This window comes from Pinus tabuliformis, chromosome 9, assembly GCF_031772625.1.
Source record: "Pinus tabuliformis cultivar Carrire ecotype Pingquan chromosome 9, CPIR1, whole genome shotgun sequence".
NCBI lineage: Eukaryota > Viridiplantae > Streptophyta > Pinopsida > Pinales > Pinaceae > Pinus > Pinus tabuliformis.
In genome coordinates, this window is record NC_142307.1 from 421,461,075 (window position 1) to 421,480,616 (window position 19,542).

At 40.6% G+C, this 19,542-nt stretch overlaps 1 protein-coding gene across 3 annotated transcripts in view; it reads right to left on the reverse strand.

Annotated features, from left to right (window-relative positions):
• Positions 1-11,751: 11,751 nt before the first annotated feature.
• Positions 11,752-19,542, reverse strand: part of LOC149148943 (thylakoid lumenal 15 kDa protein 1, chloroplastic-like) — a 208,113-nt gene continuing 200,322 nt past the window's right edge. For 2 of the 3 annotated variants that reach the window (XM_089440243.1, XM_089440242.1), the window contains exons 6-8: positions 12,593-12,674; positions 12,407-12,467; positions 11,752-12,270 (exon numbers count right to left, since the gene is read on the reverse strand). In XM_089440243.1, the coding sequence (XP_089296369.1) occupies positions 12,222-12,270; positions 12,407-12,467; positions 12,593-12,674 (192 nt within the window). In that variant the 3' untranslated portion in view covers positions 11,752-12,221. The remainder of the gene's footprint in view (positions 12,271-12,406; positions 12,468-12,592; positions 12,675-19,542) is intronic. The other variant, XM_089440244.1, reaches the window with a different exon arrangement.

Consider the following 19,542-nt stretch of genomic DNA (forward strand, 5'->3'; position numbering starts at 1 on the left):
CATCATAGTATGGTACAACTCCTACCACTGGTCCCAGACCAGTATCGCAGTCTCAGAGAGTGTACCATTGGTCCCAGACCAGTCTCAACCGACCCAAAGTCAGCGTCATAGCACTCTCACTGGTCCCAGACCAGTACTGCATTGACACGAAGTCAGCCTCAGAATATGTACCACTGGTCCCAGACCAATCTCAACCGACCCGAAGTCAACATCATAGTATCATACAACTCCTACCACTGGTCCGAGACCAGTATCACAGTCTTAGAGAGTGTACCACTAGTCCCAGACCAGCCTCAGCCAACCCGAAGTTAGCATCATAGTATGTACCACTCTCACTGGTCCCAGACCAGTATCATTGATCCCAGATCAATGGAGGTCATCCTAGCGTAGGTAGTACGGTATATACAACGATGCGTCCGTCGGTACTACTATGGTCCCTAACTTCATTTCCTTGCTCATTGATCAAATGAGAGGTACTTCCCATGAGTCCCAGACTGCACGCGTAGGATGCCTCGACAGGAGAACTTAATCAATCTCGTCCTCACAGGAGAACACATCAATCCTGCTACAATCGCCATGGAGAACACATCAATCCAGGCCTCACAGGAGAACACATCAATCCTGCCACAATCACCATGGACAACACATCAATCCAGGCCTCACAGGAGACACATCAATCCTGCTACAATCGCCATGGAGAACACATCAATCCAAGCCTCACAGGAGAACTAATCATCTTGCTACATAGGAGAGCAAATCATCCTGTTCCACAAGAGAGCGAATCATCTTGTCTCACAAGAGAGCGAATCATCTTGTCCTAGTGCACACCACCAGGGGAGGGTGAGTCACCCTGTGGTCGTACGTTGCTCCAGTAAGAACTGCAAGCCCCCAGAGCTCCCAGAGCTCAATGTATGCAATATGCAGGACCCTTGTACAAGGGTCTCTTGACGACTCCAAGTCGTTCGGGAAAATCATAGATTTGATCTTCCCCCGGGGCTTTAGCGACCTGTACATCATCTCAGTGTGATGGAGCCTCCTTGCTCATCGACTTACCATATACTAGATAAGGTAGTATCTGATGTCTATCTGCTGGAGCAATCATCGAATACGGGATTCCTCAATAATCGAATCCCACCTCTGGTTGTTACAGAGAATCTCAGTGGTATTCATCATGTGTACAAACAGCTCACTGAAGAGCTTCCCCAACCAGGCAGCTTCATACGAGATCATACTCGTAGATATGTATCTGATCTCGATGGTGCTTATAACAACCGACTTCTACTTCCTGCTTAGAAGCAGAATCCAAAGAGGAACAACACTAAGAAGTGCTCCAATGATCCTCCACATTGCCTGCCCAATTAGCATTCCAGTAATCATGCAATTTCATATTTCCGGCAGTGTATCTCAATCCATGAGAGATTGTGCCCTTAAGACATATCAGAAGATTCTGGGCACCAATCTAGTGAGGCTCAACCAAATATGAGCTCCCTGTGCTAACCGCAAAACATATGTCTGGACGGAAGTTCACCAAGAACTTTCCCAAGTCTGGTCCAACATCACTACCATATAACTTTCTCGAGGTAGTCATAGGCTTGCAGTTTATCATTTCACATCTGAAATCCAACTCCCTCTTACTTCTGCAAATGAGAGGGTCTGCAACTGTCAGAAATAGTTCGTCCGCATAAGGTGCCGATATGAGAGGTCTATCATCCACAACCTTCGGATAATGGTTTGGATTGGTTTCACTCCTAGTGAATCTCAGCTTCATCAAACAGCTATCAATCCTCTCATACTACGCCTGGGGTGTTTTGCTTCAAGCCATAGAGGGCTTTCTTCCACCTGTATACATGAGATTCTTGTTTATGAATCTCAAACTCCACAGGTTGTTTCAAACCTGTGGACCTGCTACATGAGGGGAATGGTCCCCTTGTAAGATTTTCCTTAGGTACATCTCAAACATGTACTTTCATGCTCTTTTTGAATTTAGGCTTCCCTGTCACCATCTGACCCACAGACCTCCGGTGCTATGTGTCAATGGACATGGTCCCTAGTGGACTTCCTATAACTTAATACAACCCTGAACTCAAAAGCATCTTTGAAAATTCTATTTTCAAACACGTACCCTTCCATCGACGAAGAGTCAGCGTGTCCTTGATGAGCTGCATCTCTGCCATTCAGACACTCCTTCGCATAAGGGAGAACTTATAACCAAGACATCTGCCTTTCCTTCCACCCTTAGATCTGAACTTCCCAATGAAGTGATCTTTAGGTAGGCCAACAGAAGTTCCACTGCGCCATTCTGATAATATGCTATGCTTCGACTTCACCCTATGTGAATTATGAGGAACCCATTGATCCTTCCGTCTTGTCCCAACTGTCTTTGGTGATTGCTCTTTCACTCTTGCTTGGGCATTGTCTTCACCTCAGCTCTGATACCATGTTAATTTTTGGTATGTTCTATGCTAGAGCAATTTATTTAAATTTTCACAGTTAGCAATCACATCAATATTAAGATAAACTGTAGATAGAACATAAATATAAATTGCATAAGACAAGCCAAGACAAGAGGACATAAGATGTGGTGCGAGCCAGGGACAAACCCCACAATGTGTGGGGAAACCCTTTGATCAAATCTTCTTTTATCTTCAAAGTTCAGCAGAGAAAGAGAGAGAGAGATAGTACATTTACAACAGAAGTCAACACTTTGACCTGTCCAGATCTAAGCATAGATCATCTTCTATAACAATGAGATCAGTTGAAGACATTCTGCTTCACTGATACCTATCATTGTGCTGCATCTGGTCCTCTAGTTGCACCACTGCATACTGCACCATGCTGCTACCCATGTCCATGATCTTATCCATCATAATGTTGCTCAAACTAATGTGCATCATCATCATGCTGCTGCCCTGCTAATGTGTAGCATCATGATTACCATGTTGCCCTTGCATCATGTTGCATCATCATAGAGATCCTCACTGTTGCTTCTTTATCATATCCATGAGATCTACCTGAAAGTTTGATCTCCATTACTGTACTTTAACTGGAACCTTATTCCGATACAGTGAGGGTTCTGGGCTTCTTTTCATCATATATGTACAGGGACTATTGAGAGATAAGTCCACTAAGATCGTGGTAACGTTCCTTCTTATGCTGGGATTGTCTCTAGGATCATGATACCCTTCGAGAGACCTCAAGTTACAGTTCTCACTGAGGTTTCATATTACAGTACTTATACTTAACCACAAGTGCTTGAGCCATCGTACTTATCACCGATACTGCTATAATGATACCATCTAGATCTTCTCCATGACTGGTATGCCGATACTGTCGTATGCTGGGAGAGAATGCCCAAACTACAACCATTCTTTGTTGCCATTCTTTATGCGAGAATGTCAAGACTCCAGCGCACTGCGGTGACACCATCCAATGCACCCTGAGGTTGTGAAGACTCCAGCGCACTGCGATGACACCATCCAATGCACCCTGAGGTTGTGACTGCACCTTAAACTCGTGACTGTGGCTCCTGCGGCTTCCCTCCTTATGACTACGGCTCAGTGCGGTGCGTATATAGTCATGACAGCGTAATAGGACCTCCGTATAGGGCATCTGGACAACATATTATATAGCGTATATGACTGCGTGGTAAGGTATGATAGCGTATATATATATCCACACTGTGTTCCTCCCCTTATTGTCGCTGACAGCGTATGACTGTGTTCCACACGCTTTTTCCTTCACAGCTACGTGACTATAATTGGACTGCGTATAGACTGTGTTATATCATGACAGCGTATAGAGTGATATAGTCATGACAGTGTACGTACATATATTCTTCATTGCTGTGCATATAGATGACAGCGTATAAGTGCCTGCGAAACAACATTAAGATTGTACTGCGGCTCTTCCATATGACAACGGAGTAGATACGTTGATTGTGACTATAGCTAGGGCATTATTCATTAGTGTATCTCCTTCACCAAAAACACAGGACGTGGAGAGGAGATCACAAGAAGAATGTGTGTACAAATGACTTCAAGTCCTTGCCAATTTATACTAAAACGTATAGGTTGAATAGACATGACGTTTGGACTTCTAGAGCCTACATAAGAGCTGGTCAGCTTGATAATAATTACATAAACAAAATAAATTCATATCTCCATAAATACTTATCGGAATCGGATGATCATTGGATCAATCCTACACCTCTCGACGAGAGGGTTCCAATAAAAATATCAGCTGCCATAAATAAGTCGATCCACATGGAGTTTGGCCCTAGTTACCAATTTAACAAGATCTAGTCCTCTAGGTCACCTAGGACATCAATTATCTCACAATATAGCCATCTGAATACTTCGATTTTTGGTCCACAATCGCGTTGTTGTGTCCTCAAGGTGCCCTCCAATTTTGAAGAAATTCTGACAGTGGGATTTCGAGTTATCTCAAACCCTAGCCTCGAGATTGAATTTTACCCTTGGTTTCCTTAGGCTAGAAGCCTCATTGGGACCTCCACATTGTATTGCATTAAAAAATCTTTCTTTGGTCCCTTTCTCCCTCCAAAATAGGTCAAGCATATCATTGGTTGCTAAACCCTAGCCTCGAGATTGAATCTTACCCTTGGTTTCCTCAGGCTAGAAGCCTCATTGGGACCCCCACATTGTCCTGCATTAAAAAACTTTCTTTGGTCCCTTTCTCCCTCCAGAATAGGTCAAGCATATCATTGGTTGCTAAACCCTACCCCCGGGTCCACTTGGTCCCGTGTGGTCCCATACACTATTAAGGGTAATTCTTCAAGGATCACTAGGAATCCAAGCTTTCACAAGAATTTCAAGGTCTAGGAACCCCCATTATAAGATACATACCCTAAACCTAAACCTTGAAGTTCCCCTTAAGCCCTTCCTTGAGATTTTTAAACCTTGCTTCCAAAGCAAGCAAGCCAAATATTTGAGCCTCTCTTGTCAATAGGCTTCGAGGATCACCCCTCACCCTATCATTGGTATATCCATTTAGTGATCCTCATCATAACGGGTCTCCTCCCATCGGTGAAAGTCCGTAAAGAGAAGGGAGCCTTAGCCAAGGTGACAATGGGCTATTGCTCCATTTGTTGCCCTTAGCCTAGTAGTAGTCCTTCAAGGACCCCTTTTAGGACCCCTACTAGTTTGAGCAGTAACAATGGAGTTAAAGGGAAAAACCATCTACGCCTAATACGACATAGATGGCATTGTCTAATTTTCTATTGACATACGACGAAAGATTCTCGAGGTCCCTGCCATTAAAAGAAGGCCTTCAACATAACAAGTCCAATCACTTTGACACTTGCCACATGCACCCACTTGAAGGCAGGGGGTTGGTGTGGTTGAACCTGGGTTTTAATGTTAATACAAGTCCAATCACCTTGCCACTTTCCATTAGACCACAGACGTGGCTACCAAACAATAAATTTTATAATTTTACATCATTGATTTTGATACTTCTAATTCAAAGCAAAAAAGCTCATCCTAAGTGAGAAATGCCCTTTTAGTACAATCTTAATGATTTTGTATGAAAAATCCAAAATATGTAATTCTTCAAGGTCAAATTAATCCATGAGGAATAAACACATAAGAATTGGAGTCCAAGCATAGGATCTACCTATGACCAAGATCGATATAGAATTTGAGATCAAAGCCTTTCCTATAACTTTGAAAGGATTATGATCTTTTGTTTCAGCTACCAAACTCTCGTTTTTGCAATGTTTGCCTAAATCCATTTAAAACTAGATTAAGAGCTTTCAGCAGTTTATGTTTTAAGTTAATTAGTTTCAGTTGTTCAGTTTCTATTTCATTAAGATTGAATCCTTCACTTTTACTTCTATAACATTTCCTAAAATTGTACATTACTCCCTTGTTATTGCCGGGATTTTAGAAATTTTGTGTGTTCGTGTTTTACACAGGGTCTCCACTCATTCAACCTATGTCATACAACCTGCGTTTATGAGATATTAAAGAATACATTTAATCTCACTATATAATGATAAAAACCTTGCAAAATCCTTCTACTCGACCTCCCTACCAATATATTTCTATAATTAAAATAACCCCTATCTTTAATAGATATCCTCTACTTTAACTAAATACCCCTTTTTATACCCCCCATACCTATAACCACCATTCACCCCGCCCTCCCAACCCACCATTCTTCAAGGATCACTAGGAATCCAAGCTTTCACAAGAATTTCAAGGTCAAGGAACCCCCATTATAAGATACATACCCTAAACCTAAACCTTGAAGTTCCCCTTAAGCCCTTCCTTGAGAGTTTTAAACCTTGCCTCCAAAGCAAGCAAGCCACATATTTGAGCCTCTCTTGTCAATAGGCTTCTAGGATCACCCCTCACCCTATCATTGGTATATCCATTTAGTGATCCTCGTCATAATGGGTCTCCTCCCATAGGTGAAAGTCCGTAAAAAGCAGGGAGCCTTAGCCAAGGTGACAATGGGCTATTGCTCCATTTGTTGCCCTTAGCATAGTAGTAGCCCTTCAAGGACCCCCTTTTAGGACCCTTGCTAGTTTGAGCAGTAACAATGGCGTTAAAGGGAAAAACCATATACACCTAATATGACACAGATGGCATTGTCTAATTTGCTATTAACATACGACGAAAGATTCTCAAGGTCCTTGCCATTAAAAGAAGGCCTTCAACATAACAAGTCCAGTCACTTTGACACTTTCCACTAGACCATGCACCCAATTGAACGTAGGGGGTTGGTGTGGTTGAACCTGGGTTTTAATGTTAATACAAGTCCAATCACCTTGCCACTTGCCATTAGACCACAGACATGGCTACCAAACAATAAATTTTATAATTTTACATCATTGATTTTGATACTTCTAATTCAAAGTAACAAAGCTCATCCTAAGTGAGAAATGCCCTTTTAGTACAATCTTAATGATTTTGTATGAAAAATCCAAAATATGTAATTCTTCAAGGTCAAATTAATCCATGAGGAATAAACACATAAGAATTGGAGTCCAAGCATAGGATCTACCTATGACCAAGATAGATATAGAATTTGAGATCAAAGTCTTTCCTATAACTTTGAAAGGATTATGATCTTTTGTTTCAGCTACCAAACTCCCGTTTTTGCAATGTTTGCCTAAATCCATTTAAAACTAAATTAAGAGCTTTCAACAGTTTATGTTTTAAGCAGGGAAGACAATATCGCCGATATTCGGAAATGTCATGATATTTTCGAGGAGACAAGATATCGCTGAGGAAATATCGCGATATTTTGTCTCCCCAAAAATATCGCGATATTTCTGAAATATCAACGATATCTCGAGGAAATATCACGCTACAATCTAAAATATCGCCGAGCATCAGCAAAAAATGCCGCCGCGGCTAGAAATGTCCAATTTTGTTTTTTTTTCAATCATTTTCATTTCTGATTGTTGGAGAAGGGGAGATCTATGTGCTTGGTGCCAAGGAGGGTTCGAGTGTTGAATAGCCATTATCGCCACCAACAACAAAGATTTTGTTGATCTAAGCTTGAAGAGCAGTGAGACAATTTCATTTCTTCCATTAACAGGTATGATCAAATAAACCCCTATGTTAATGAATTTTTTGATAGTTTTAGGATTATTCTTGCTTGCCTATTTGCCTACAACCATTTTCCTTGTTTTTTTTCCATTTGCTATGATTTTCATGCCCATGAGCAAATGCAAGGGTTTCTCCATATTTGGAGAGCAAACTCCATTTTTTTTTTAAACTTTCAAATACACCCTCTTATTGTCAATTATGGTTTTTCATTGAATTCACATTGCAAATAATGTAGCAAAAAAATTATTTTGTAAAATGATGTGGTTATTACTTATTAATTCCAATTTTTTTTTGGTGCCCTAGATTTGAGTTAGCTCACTACAAAATTCAAATATGCCAAAAGCCTTGGACCCATTTTGGGAGTATGGGGAGCCTGATGGTGGGACAAATTAGGCATATTTTACATGCAAATTGTGTGGGACAAAGATGACAGGAGGGGTTACACGATTGAAATACCATCTGGCTAGACTCACTAGACATGATGTTGGGATTTGTACAATTTCTAGTTCGGAGCTTATATAAAAAGCTCAAGGCAATTGATGAAAACGACAGAAAGAAGGAAGAGACAAAAAGAAACAAGGCTGAACGTGCAAGTAGATCTTTAGGGATATCTTCTCCTGATTTTAATGTTGAGGGTAGTGGGAGTGGCTCCACAGCATCACCTGCTACTGCTAGTGCGAGGTCATCATTTTTTGTTCCACGAACAGGACATGGATCACAACCTGGCATAAAATCACTTGTTAAAAAAAGGAGAAGCAAGAAGCAGATAGAGTCATGGGGAGGTGTCTTTTTTGGAGTGGCTTACCTCTCAGCATCACCAAAACCAATCCATTTTGGCAACCAATGTGTGATGCTATTGTTGTTGTGGGCCCAAGGTACAAAAGTGCTACATATGAGGAGTTGCGGGGGCCAATTATTCAAGCAGAAAAGCAGGACATCAACTCTAGATTGGCAGAGTTGAAAAAAACATGGGAAGTTACTGGATGCATAGTGATGTCTGATGGTTGGACAGATAGGAAGGGTAGGACCCTTCTAAATTTCTTGGTAGATTGTCCTAAAGGTACCATGTTTATTAAATCAGTGGATGCATCAAAACATATCAAAGATGCAACAACGATATGTGAGTTGTTAGATGGGTTCATTCGGGAGATTGGTGTGTGGAATGTGGTGCAAGTCATAACAGACAATGCAGCTAATTATGTGTCTGTCGGCAAGATGCTTATGGAGAGGCATCGCACATTGTTCTGGACTCCGTGTGCAGCACATTGTCTTGATTTGTTGCTTGAGGATATGGGGAAACTCTCCATCAAGGAGGCGGTCGATATGGCTAGGAGCGTCCCCAAGTTTATTTATAACCATGCTTTTGTTCTTAGCCTCATGAGGAAGTTCACTAGAAACAAGGAGTTGCGGCGTCCTGCGATCACACATTTTGCCACAAACTTTATTACTCTTCAGCCTTTGCTTCGATGTCAGTTCGAGTTGAAGCAAATGTTTGTGTCTAATGACTGGCATAATTGTAGATACATCAGGAGACAGGACAGGAAAGCCATTGCAAAAATGGTGTACTCTAAAACGTTTTGGCGTGGAGTAGAAGAAGCATGCTCAGTTAGTGAACCTATAGTAAAGGTTCTCAAATTGGTAGATGGGGAGAAACCTGCAATGGCTTGTTTGTATGAGGCCATGGATAGGGCCAAGGAGGCCATTCGTTCTTATTATGCAGACAAGGGTTCTGCTGGCCTTGATAGGCATATGATGTTATTAGATGTGATTGATAGTCAGTGGACAGGGATGCTTCATTGACCCATTCATGCAGTAGCACTCTTCCTCAACCCCACATTTTCATACAAATGCGGCTTTGATTTTGATGGCGAGGTGATGGAAGGGCTCCATTCCTATATTCATGGGATGGTACCTGATCCTGAATTTCATAGCAAAATCAATCGCGAGATACAATTTTATCGGGATTGTGTTGGCCTATTTGGCTTTGATGATGCTATTAGGGAAAGGACCCTCTTCATGCCACGTAAGTGACAAGTCATCACTCATTAGAAATTAGCATTTTCAATTTAGAATTTCCTTACTTATAATTTTATTTTTTTTAAATTCAATTATGTAACTTTTATTTGAAAGTTTAATTATGTTTTAAGTTTTTGAACTTTTTATTTCTTTATTTTGTTGTAGATATTTGGTGGCGAAACTATGGTGTAAGAGCACCAAATTTGCAGAAATTGGACATAAGAATCTTGAGTCAAACATGTAGCTCTTCAGGGTGTGAGCGCAATTTGAGTGTATTTGAGAAAATACACGCAAAAAAGCGCAACAAATATAACTTTGAGCTCTAGCCTTCGGTGGAGCAATTACAGTTATTGTAATTTTTAATTTTTAATTTATGACCTTCAAGTGTCAAGAGTCAAGACTCATTAGTTTTTTTGACACTCTTACAGGTTGGAGTTCGCACGCCTCAATGATTTAATATATGTGCATTACAACATCCAACTTCGAGTGAGGCAAATAGAAGCACCAATGGATCCAGATGCCATTTCCTTAGACAATATTGATGTATTGTCTCAGTGGAGGGTGAAGTCTGAGGAGCCCATCTTGGAGGAGTCACCTTCATGGTTAGAGCCAGATGATCCATTTGAACAGGGGCAACAAGAGGAGGACTCAGAGGAGGAGCAACACTCAGTGGAGGAGCAAGAGGAGGAGGAGGACACTGTGGGCGCATCATCATCAACACCATCTGCTATAGATATAGGAGAGCACAGCTCCATACCTAGCACTCTCATTATTTGACATTAGGTACAGAGGCAGGGTCAGGGCCTTCTACTACTAGGGGCAGGTCTAGCAAACAGCGCATCATGTTTTCCCGTAAAAGGGGGAGAGGGCAGTGATTTCAAATAGATAGCTGCTAGTTTTATTTGTTATGCTACATATAACTCATGATGATGAGATATTTTTATATATGTGATGTTATTTTGTATTGGTTCTCCACATTTGAGTCCTTCAATGGAAAATTATCAGGGATCAGCAAGATTTGGTATCGCCTTTGATGTATCATTTCTATTTGACATCATATATGTTGGACCCTCGTCGATATTTTGCCGATACCGATATTTTCAACACTGGTTTTAAGTTAATTAGTTTCAGCTGTTCAATTTCTATTTCATTAAGATTGAATCCTTCACTTTTACTTCTATAGCATTTCCTAAAATTGTACATTACTCCCTTGTTATTGCTGGGATTTAGAAATTGTGTGTTTGGGTTTTACACAAGGTCTCCACTCATTCAACCTATGTCATACAACCTGCATTTATGAGATATTAAAGAATACATTTAATCTCACTATATATTGATAAAAACCTTGCAAAATCCTTCTACTCGACCTCCCTACCAATATATTTCTATAATAAAAATAACCCCTATTTTTAATAGATATCCTCTAGTTTAACTGAATACCCCTTTTTATACCCCCCATACCTATAGCCACCATTCACCACTCTCCCCCCAACCCACCACTCCCCCAATCAAACATTCCCCCAAAAAGGCCTACAATATATTGACTCCATTTTTCAACAGTTTAAAACCCCTCAATCTTATACCCCCCATACCTATAACCACCATCCCCCCAACCCCCAATCAAACATTCCCCCAAGAGAACCTACAATATATTGACTCTATTTTTCACAAGTTTAAAACTACCTTTATGAATGAACATGATAAGGTATTAGTCAACAAGGTGAAACCCTGCAGGGCTTTACAATATTTTTTCTGTTTCCAAATCTTCATGATTCCATTATTTTAAATGGTTTGTTTCTGATGCTTAATAGCTCTGGGAGGATCATTGACCTTTTGAAAATGACCAGAATTTTCAGCCTCTTTTTGGAGCCTTATTTTCATGACCTTCCAATTTTACTCTCAACTATTTTCCCTGTTCTATTTTATTTCGTCTTTAAATCTACGAAATTCTGAGAAGCTACCAAAAGGATGTACGCAATTGCATTCCTTGACTGTAATGTATGACCAGTCTCACATTCATATCAGACATAAATTCATTCAGATATATGTGTGAAACATTTCTTCAGCATCATGGACTTCCATATATTTGTAAAATGGCAGTAATATAGTTTATCTGAATGTTTCATTTGATATTCAAGAACACAGCAAAGGAGTCATGGATCAAAAAAGATGGCATTATATCATACTTGCCAAGGGCACCAAGGCGTCTTCAAGATTTGAGTGGAACTCTACATCACATTTGTGAAAACATTAAATCAACTGCAGTTAGGAGACTGTATTGACCAATTCTGCCTAAAGATAAAGATGACATCGCTCTTTAGAGTATTCAAAAAGTTTCACCTAGAAAAATGGACTACACTTCAGAGTATTCAAAAAATTTCATCAGAAAAATTAACTCAAATTTGCAACCAAGGATCAAAATCCAGTAGACACAGACAACCACAGATATAGCTGCCACACATATACATACATATAAACAAATACAAATATTGTGGCAGCAAGGAAGCGATATATTAGCTCACTTTCCAATTGAAGCTAGCATATGCCATTACAAACACAAGTTAATTCAACTGCCATTGGTAAGTTTGCAGCAACTGGTGTCCTTACTGCCAATAAAGAGAACCAAACTTAACACAGCAGTGTGTCTCGAGTTGCATTACCGGTTGTAAGATTTACCCTGCAAAACCAATTCTGCATAGTTGGAGCATAGAGTTTTTCTTCATTTTTTTCAAACTAGTATGTGTTCATTAAATATTGAAATTGAAAATTTTCCACTTTAATTTAGAGATGTAGAGTGAGAGAAGTTATATTACCCATCAGCAATATTGCAAAGATATTGGCGTTGGTCATCCCGCAGAGGCACATCGGTAAAATCTACATAAATTGAAAGCCTTCAGAACCCAACCAATAGCTGTAATGTATTAAGTAATTGACTATGGGATGCCATATGATAATTGATAGTAAATTCAGTAAATACTAAATCCACATTCACTTCTTACCAGCACCAGTAATATTTGATCCCTTAAAAGACGTATTGCCTGTGACAAGTGCACCTTCGAGATTTGCATTCTTCAGATTTACCTGAACATTCCAAAAGAATACCAAACCAACTACAGTTAGCAATGGGTTGTTGATTTCTGGTAGCATCGGATGTGCTCTAAGCCTCAAAATTTGCAAGGAGGCTAGGACACATGTATTCCAAAATACTCAGAAATCATTTTAGGAAATTCCACCCAGAGAAGGTTTTATTAAAAAAATTAATTTTTTTAATGGATGCCGAAGTTTAAACTTGGGAAATTAAAATAATTAAAGGGTATTAATTAAATTGGGGGTGAAACTTCTAGAAGAAGACGAGGATCAAGCCAAAATGATTTGAGCCATTGATTAGAATCTAATCTGGGCTGTTGGTTACTCAACGAGAAGATTATAAGAAGAGGCTTGATGGGCATTTGGAAAACACATCGAGTGAGAGATCAAGAGATCGATTTCTGAAGAGAGCAACGCAGCAGTTGCCGGAGAAGTGATCGAGGTGATTTCTTGCAGTGAGGGGCAGGGATAATTTCCAGAGGAAGATTTCCTGATCCGGGGATACATTGCAGAGGAGGCAGAGAGAGATCCAGAAGAGGCAGTGTAGAGCCACGCTGGGCAATGTAGGGCCATGCTGAGGCAACGCAGAGCCTGAGAGGAGATCCGAAATTTGCTAGAGAATCAAGTTCCAGAGCCAGATGTAGAGGCATGAGACGGGAAGGGCAGAGTGGCACAGTTCCTAAAAGTTGTGACATAGAGCAGCGTAGTGATTGCGCAGAGGCAGCTAGGGGCTAGCCATTCAGTGGTTGGATCAGTATTGGATCGCCAGCGATAGTGTGAGGTATATCTCACTCATCTCTCTATCAATCATGATTCTCTGTATCGGATAGCCAGTAAGGCATCCAAAGATTGTATTCAGAAACTACTTCATAATAATACAAACCCTCAGCCACTGCACTGGTTTTCCCGCATTTGCTTTTCCCGGGACATTTGTCCAAAAACAATGGTGTCATTTGTGTGTGTTATTTCGTTCTTGTTCAGATTCTTGTTTCCGCATATTATTTAAAGTTGTGAAGGTTGCAATTGTATTTACTTCGATATTTACAGTAGAACACAGTAAATAACTTGCATGGATTAACAAGTAGGAGAAGTAATATCAATTTGCTGCAGTAGTGATTCGGGGATTCTCAAATTTTCACATGGTATCAAAATGCAGGTGAAGCAAGAGAGTAGACCGGAAGATTCTAGCGTTGAAGAGAATGAGGGAGATTGAAGTGTTGCGTAGGCAGCAGATCAAATCTCCAAAGGGATTGTGCAGTCCAAGCTAGGAGGGTAAGATTCTCAAGGAAAATATCTCTCTAAGTGAGTTGACAGAGAGGTAAGATTTCCAGATCAAGATTTATCAGCGACAGAGGGAGCAGCGCAGCAAAAGCTTCAGCGCAGAGCAGTTTTCTGGTGAGACACAGTTTTCTGCAGCAGTTGTTGGGGCAGAAAACATCAAAAGAGGGAAGGAAACACTACTTGAGGGAATTTTCTCCTCAGAGAATTCCTAGCCAATGTTCCACCAAGACTCCGGTGCGGGGAATGTCGGGGTATATATATATATATATATATATATATATATATATAAGTTCATATTCATTGTTCAATAATGAAAGCATAAATATTAAATAGACTAATAGTAATATGGATACCAATACATTGAAAATTGAAATTTGATCCACACAAAATTTAAATTCATAATTGAATTAAATAATGACATACATTGGCCCATATCATTCATCATTCTACAATCTACATTGATTTAAAAATTAAATTTATCATTCATCATTCTAGAATCTAAATTGAAAGCAAAACATACTAGTATATTACTATATACTATATACTAGATACTAGCATTTTGAGGGGGGATGCCCAGACGCACCTCTTTTGGGGAGTCTCATCCCCCACACTATGGAAATGCACCCCCTTGCGTCTCCCCAAGACTACCCAAGAGTGCGTAGGGAAATGTACCCCAGTAGACTCCCCATCCCGAGTGCATGGGGTGCGAGGGGTGCGTGCACCCGACCCTGGGGGACGCGCCCTCGTGGAACACTATTCCTAGCCAGGGAATTCAATTTCTCATTTGCTGAGCAGCAATAGAGAGGAGCAGATCTACTAACTCCAGTAGGGAGTGCATAGGTCAGCCCAGTAGCAGCGCAAAGGAGAGAGGAGGTAGTTCGACATTTTGTTGGCAGAGATGGCAGCTAATGGGCTGAGAGATCAAGATCGGTTGGACGAAGCATCCAACTATGTGATCTGGAAGGCTAGGATCTCTTCCCTTCTGGATGAGCATAATCTCAAAACCTATGTCGATAGTGTGGTAACTGAACCTGCATATGCGAATCCACTCAAGAAGTACAAGGATCCTCGATGGAGTGAGGGATCATGTTGTATGTCACATTGTTGGCAAAGGCACTGCCAAGGAGATGTGGGATGCCTTGGCTACGTTGTATCAGGGATCGTTCGAGCAGCGGAAGATGTACTTGGATGAGAAAATAAGATCTACGAAGATGCAGAAGGGGGAACACATTGATCTGTTCCTATCGAAGCTTCAAGAAGTCCGAGATCAATTGGAAGTTATAGGATCATCACCTTAGCCTACAAAGATGGTGAGGTTGGCCCTGAATTCAGCCTCAGAAGAATGGCAAGTATTTGTCTAGAGTATCCTGGGCAGAGAGAAATTGTCGGATTGGGAAGGGATGTGGGCCGCTCTTCAGCAAGAAGAGATGAGGCGAGACTTAGTCAAGTGCAAACTTGATGGCAACAACAACAGTGGGACGAAGCCCAAGGAGGAGGAGAATGCATCCCTTGCATCAAAGAGGTAGCAGGAGCAGCGAAGGCGGAAGAAGGACATCTCAAAGATCAAATGTTTCCAGTGTGGTGAATTTGGTCACTATGCTACACAATGTCCTCTCAAGAAGAAGGACAAGGACGAGAAACATGATTCGCAGGCTACAACCGCTAAGATCAAGGAAGTGAAGTTTGCCATGATTTCCCAGATACCTCCAAGGGAGAGGTGGGGTGATCTAGTATTGTAGTTCGAAAGAACTGTAGATGGGCAGGATCTTTGAGGAGTCCACCTCTTGGATCAATACCTTGCTACAGGAGCCCATATTAGAAGTAGCAGGATGGACTAGGGTCAATTGGTGTAGAGGAGTGTCAGAATGACAGTTGCAGTGGCTAGGAGCGCAAGAATCTGAGTAGCGCAGAGCTAGATTTGGCAGCAGTGCAGTTGGCACAGTGCAATGTCAGCAGCAACACAGAGGCTTCAAAGGGTCAGCGCAGAGACTAGCAGCAGTGAGAACTCGAGCGACAAATGCATAATGCTTAATACTTGTTCAGTGTTTTGGATGTTTTTCCGTTGCAGTTGTTGCAGAAGGCAAGAGCAGCAGTTGGAGAGGGTTGCAGTGCAGATGTACTATTGGCAGTGGTAGGGCCAGTAGCAACACAAATGCAGCATTTGCGTAGTAACTTGGTGGGCAGTGATGTTAGACATCAGCAGCGCAGAGGGAGATGTTACAAAGAAGGGTGATGCTTTAGCAGGTTGCATTACTAGAGCACATTCCTCGCTAAGAGGGAGTGTTGATTTTTGGTAGCATCAGATGTGCTCTAAGCCTCAAAATTTGCAAGGAGGCTAGGACACATGTATTCCAAAATACCTAGAAATCGTTTTGGGAAATTCCACCCGGAGAAGGTTTTATTAAAATAATTAATTATTTTTAATGGATGCCTAAGTCTAAACTTAGGAAATTAAAATAATTAAAGGGTATTTAATCTATGTTGCAGGAAATGTGGGGGGGGGCCCGTTTCCGGCTGGAAACTGGGACGAAACGCGAAAACGCGTTTGGTACGGCCAGGAAACGCGTTTCCGGCCGTACTGCCACGTTTCCCGAAACGGAAACGTGGCAGTACGGCCGGAAACGCGTTTCCCGGCCGTACAGCCCGCGTTTCCTAATTGAATTGTGTTTTTTCTAATTTTTTTTTTTCAAATTTGTTTTTTAATTTTCTAGATGGGTGTCTAAAGTTATAAAAGTAAATTTTTTCCCTAGTGTTGATATGCAGTTCATGGTAATGTTAAATTCTTAAATTAAAAGTGATATTCTCCTTTATTTTTCATTTTCATCCTTTTACTTAAATTTTTAACATTACCATGAAATGACTCAGGATGTTTGAGAGTGGTTTTGCCCTCATTGGATTTCATATGGAGAAAGTAGAATTTTAGATCTCACTCAAAATCCAGCAGACTTATTTGTTCTTCAGGATTTCAGGATTGGGGGGATTGCAATGTTTCCATTGGATTTTATCATGTACTAGGGTATGGAACTTGTATTTAATCAAGAAAACCAAGCCCTCTATGCAGGGGAAACTCCCAATAATCAAGATCATGTAGGGTACTAGGGTATGAAACGTGTATTTAATCAAGAGCACTAAGGTCGTTCGACTATGTAGGAGGAGACTCCCAATACAACAATGGTCCTTCTAAAGAATGGGATGTGGATGCAGAAAATCCTAATTTGGATCTCTCTCTTGCAGCCTTATAGTCTTTATTGTACTTGCAGCCTCATATATTAATATAAATAAAGGTTGATTTTGAGATTTGGATATCTAATAAAGGTTGCTTTTGGATATTCCGATATTTTTATTTTCATTATGTGATCATTCATGAGTAAATGTGATGTAAATTAAATCTTAATGTTTAAGTGTAATAAATTATAATGTATCATTTATACTTTATGATTGCACACACACACACACACACACATATATATATTTAAATATTTTCTATCTATATATATATATATATTCGCGTTTCGTATCGCTTCCCGTTTCGGAAACTCGTACCCGTTTCCCCGTTTTGTGCAACTTAGTATTTAATTAAACTGGGGGTGAAACTTCTAGAAGAAGACAAGGATCAAGCAAAAATGATCTGAGACATTGATTATAATCTGATCTAGGTCGTTGGTTACTCAACGAGAAGATTGCCATTTGGAAAACACACTGAGTGAGAGATCAAGAGATCGATTTTTGAAGAGAGCAACACAATAGTTGCCGGAGAAGTGATCTAGGTGATTTCTTGCAGTGAGGGGTAGGGATAGTTTCGGGAGGAAGATTTCCTAATCCGGGGATACATTACAGAGGAGGTAGAGAGAGATTCAGAAGAGGCAGCGCAGAGCCACATTGGGCAATGTAGGGCCACAATGACGCAGCGCAAAGCCTGAGAGGAGATCCAAAATTTGTTGGAGAATCGAGTTCCAAAGCCAGAAGCCGAGGTGTGAGACCAAAAGGGCAGAAAGTCGAAGTTCCAGAGGCAAATCGATCAGCCTAAAGGAGTGATGCAGTTCCTAGAAGTTGTGATGCAGAGCAACGCAGTGATTGCACGGAAATTGTGCAGAGGCAGCTAGGGGCTAGCCATCTAGTGGCTGGATCAGTACTGGATCGCCAGTGATAGTGTGAGGTATATCTCACTCATCTCTCTGTCAGTGAGATTCTCTGTATCGGATAGCTAGTAAGGCATCTAAAGATTGTATTCAAAAACTACTACATAATAATACAAACCCTCAGCCGCTGCACCGGTTTTCCTGCATTGGGTTCTTCCGGGGACATTTGTCCAAAAACAATGGTGTCATTTGTGTGTGTTATTTCTTTCTTGTTCGGATTCTTGTTTCTGCATATTATTTAAAGTTGTGAAGGCTGCAGTTGTATTTACTTTGATATTTACAGTAGAACACAATAAATAACATGCATAGATTAACAAGTAGGAGAAGTAATATCAGTTTGCTGCAGTAGTGATTCAGGGATTCTCGAATTTTCACATGGGTCACTCTAACGCATGCTCATAATCGATTTTCTGCATATTTATTTATTTAGAAGATGAGGAAACCAGGCAACAAAATATAATTTCAAATGGTCCTTGGCAAATCTTTCCACTCGAGTAATTGATTGAAATAATAAATGTATACATCTCTAACTTAGATTGCAAGTCACTAGCCTAGTGGGCTAGCTTGAGGGGTTGAGGACTTTGAGCTTCATGCATGACGTCTTAGGGTCAATCCACCAGGCTCGCTGCCTCTATTGTGTGCTTCACTTGATGCCCTTATTGGGTCAGGTGCCACAATCAGCATCAATGGGTTTACATTGTATAGCATATGGGAAATGCGAGGACGTGTCTAGGAGTCTCCTTGTGAGATTTTGCTTCGAAATTTTTTCAGAAAGTCACTTAAAGTCTCCACATGTACATGAGAAACTAAAACAAGATTTGGCATAAAAATCAAACCCCAAGATAGGTTGAGAGCTTGTAGGAATTGAACTGTATAATTCATGTCAAGCAAGGCAAACTTGAGAAGAAATCATCACAAGCCAGAACAAGGATCATTGATATAGTGCTTTATAACATACGTACACTTAGCAAATAGACAATATAACAATTCATAAAAACAAAATAGTTAATTTTAGGTATGTTCTATGCTAGAGCAATTTATTTCAATTTTCACAGTTTAACTCAATATCTTTTCGGATTAGCAATCACATCAACATTAAAGTAAACTGCAAATAGAACATAAATATAAATCGCAGAAGTCAAGCGAAGACAAGAGGACACAAGATGTGGCGCTAGCCACGGACAAACCTCAATGTGGGGAAACCCTTGATCAATTCTTCTTTTATGTTCTTCAAAGTTCAGCAGAGAGAGAGATAGTACATTTACAACAGAAGTCAACACTTTGACTTATCTAGATCTGAGCATAGATCATCTCCTATAACGATGAGATCAGTTGAAGACATTATGCTTCAACTAATTCTCCAAGGTGATGGCTTCACCTATCGTAGTGTTGCCTTTCGTCCATTTGCTGCACATAACTGTGTGACACCATGTTGTACTGTC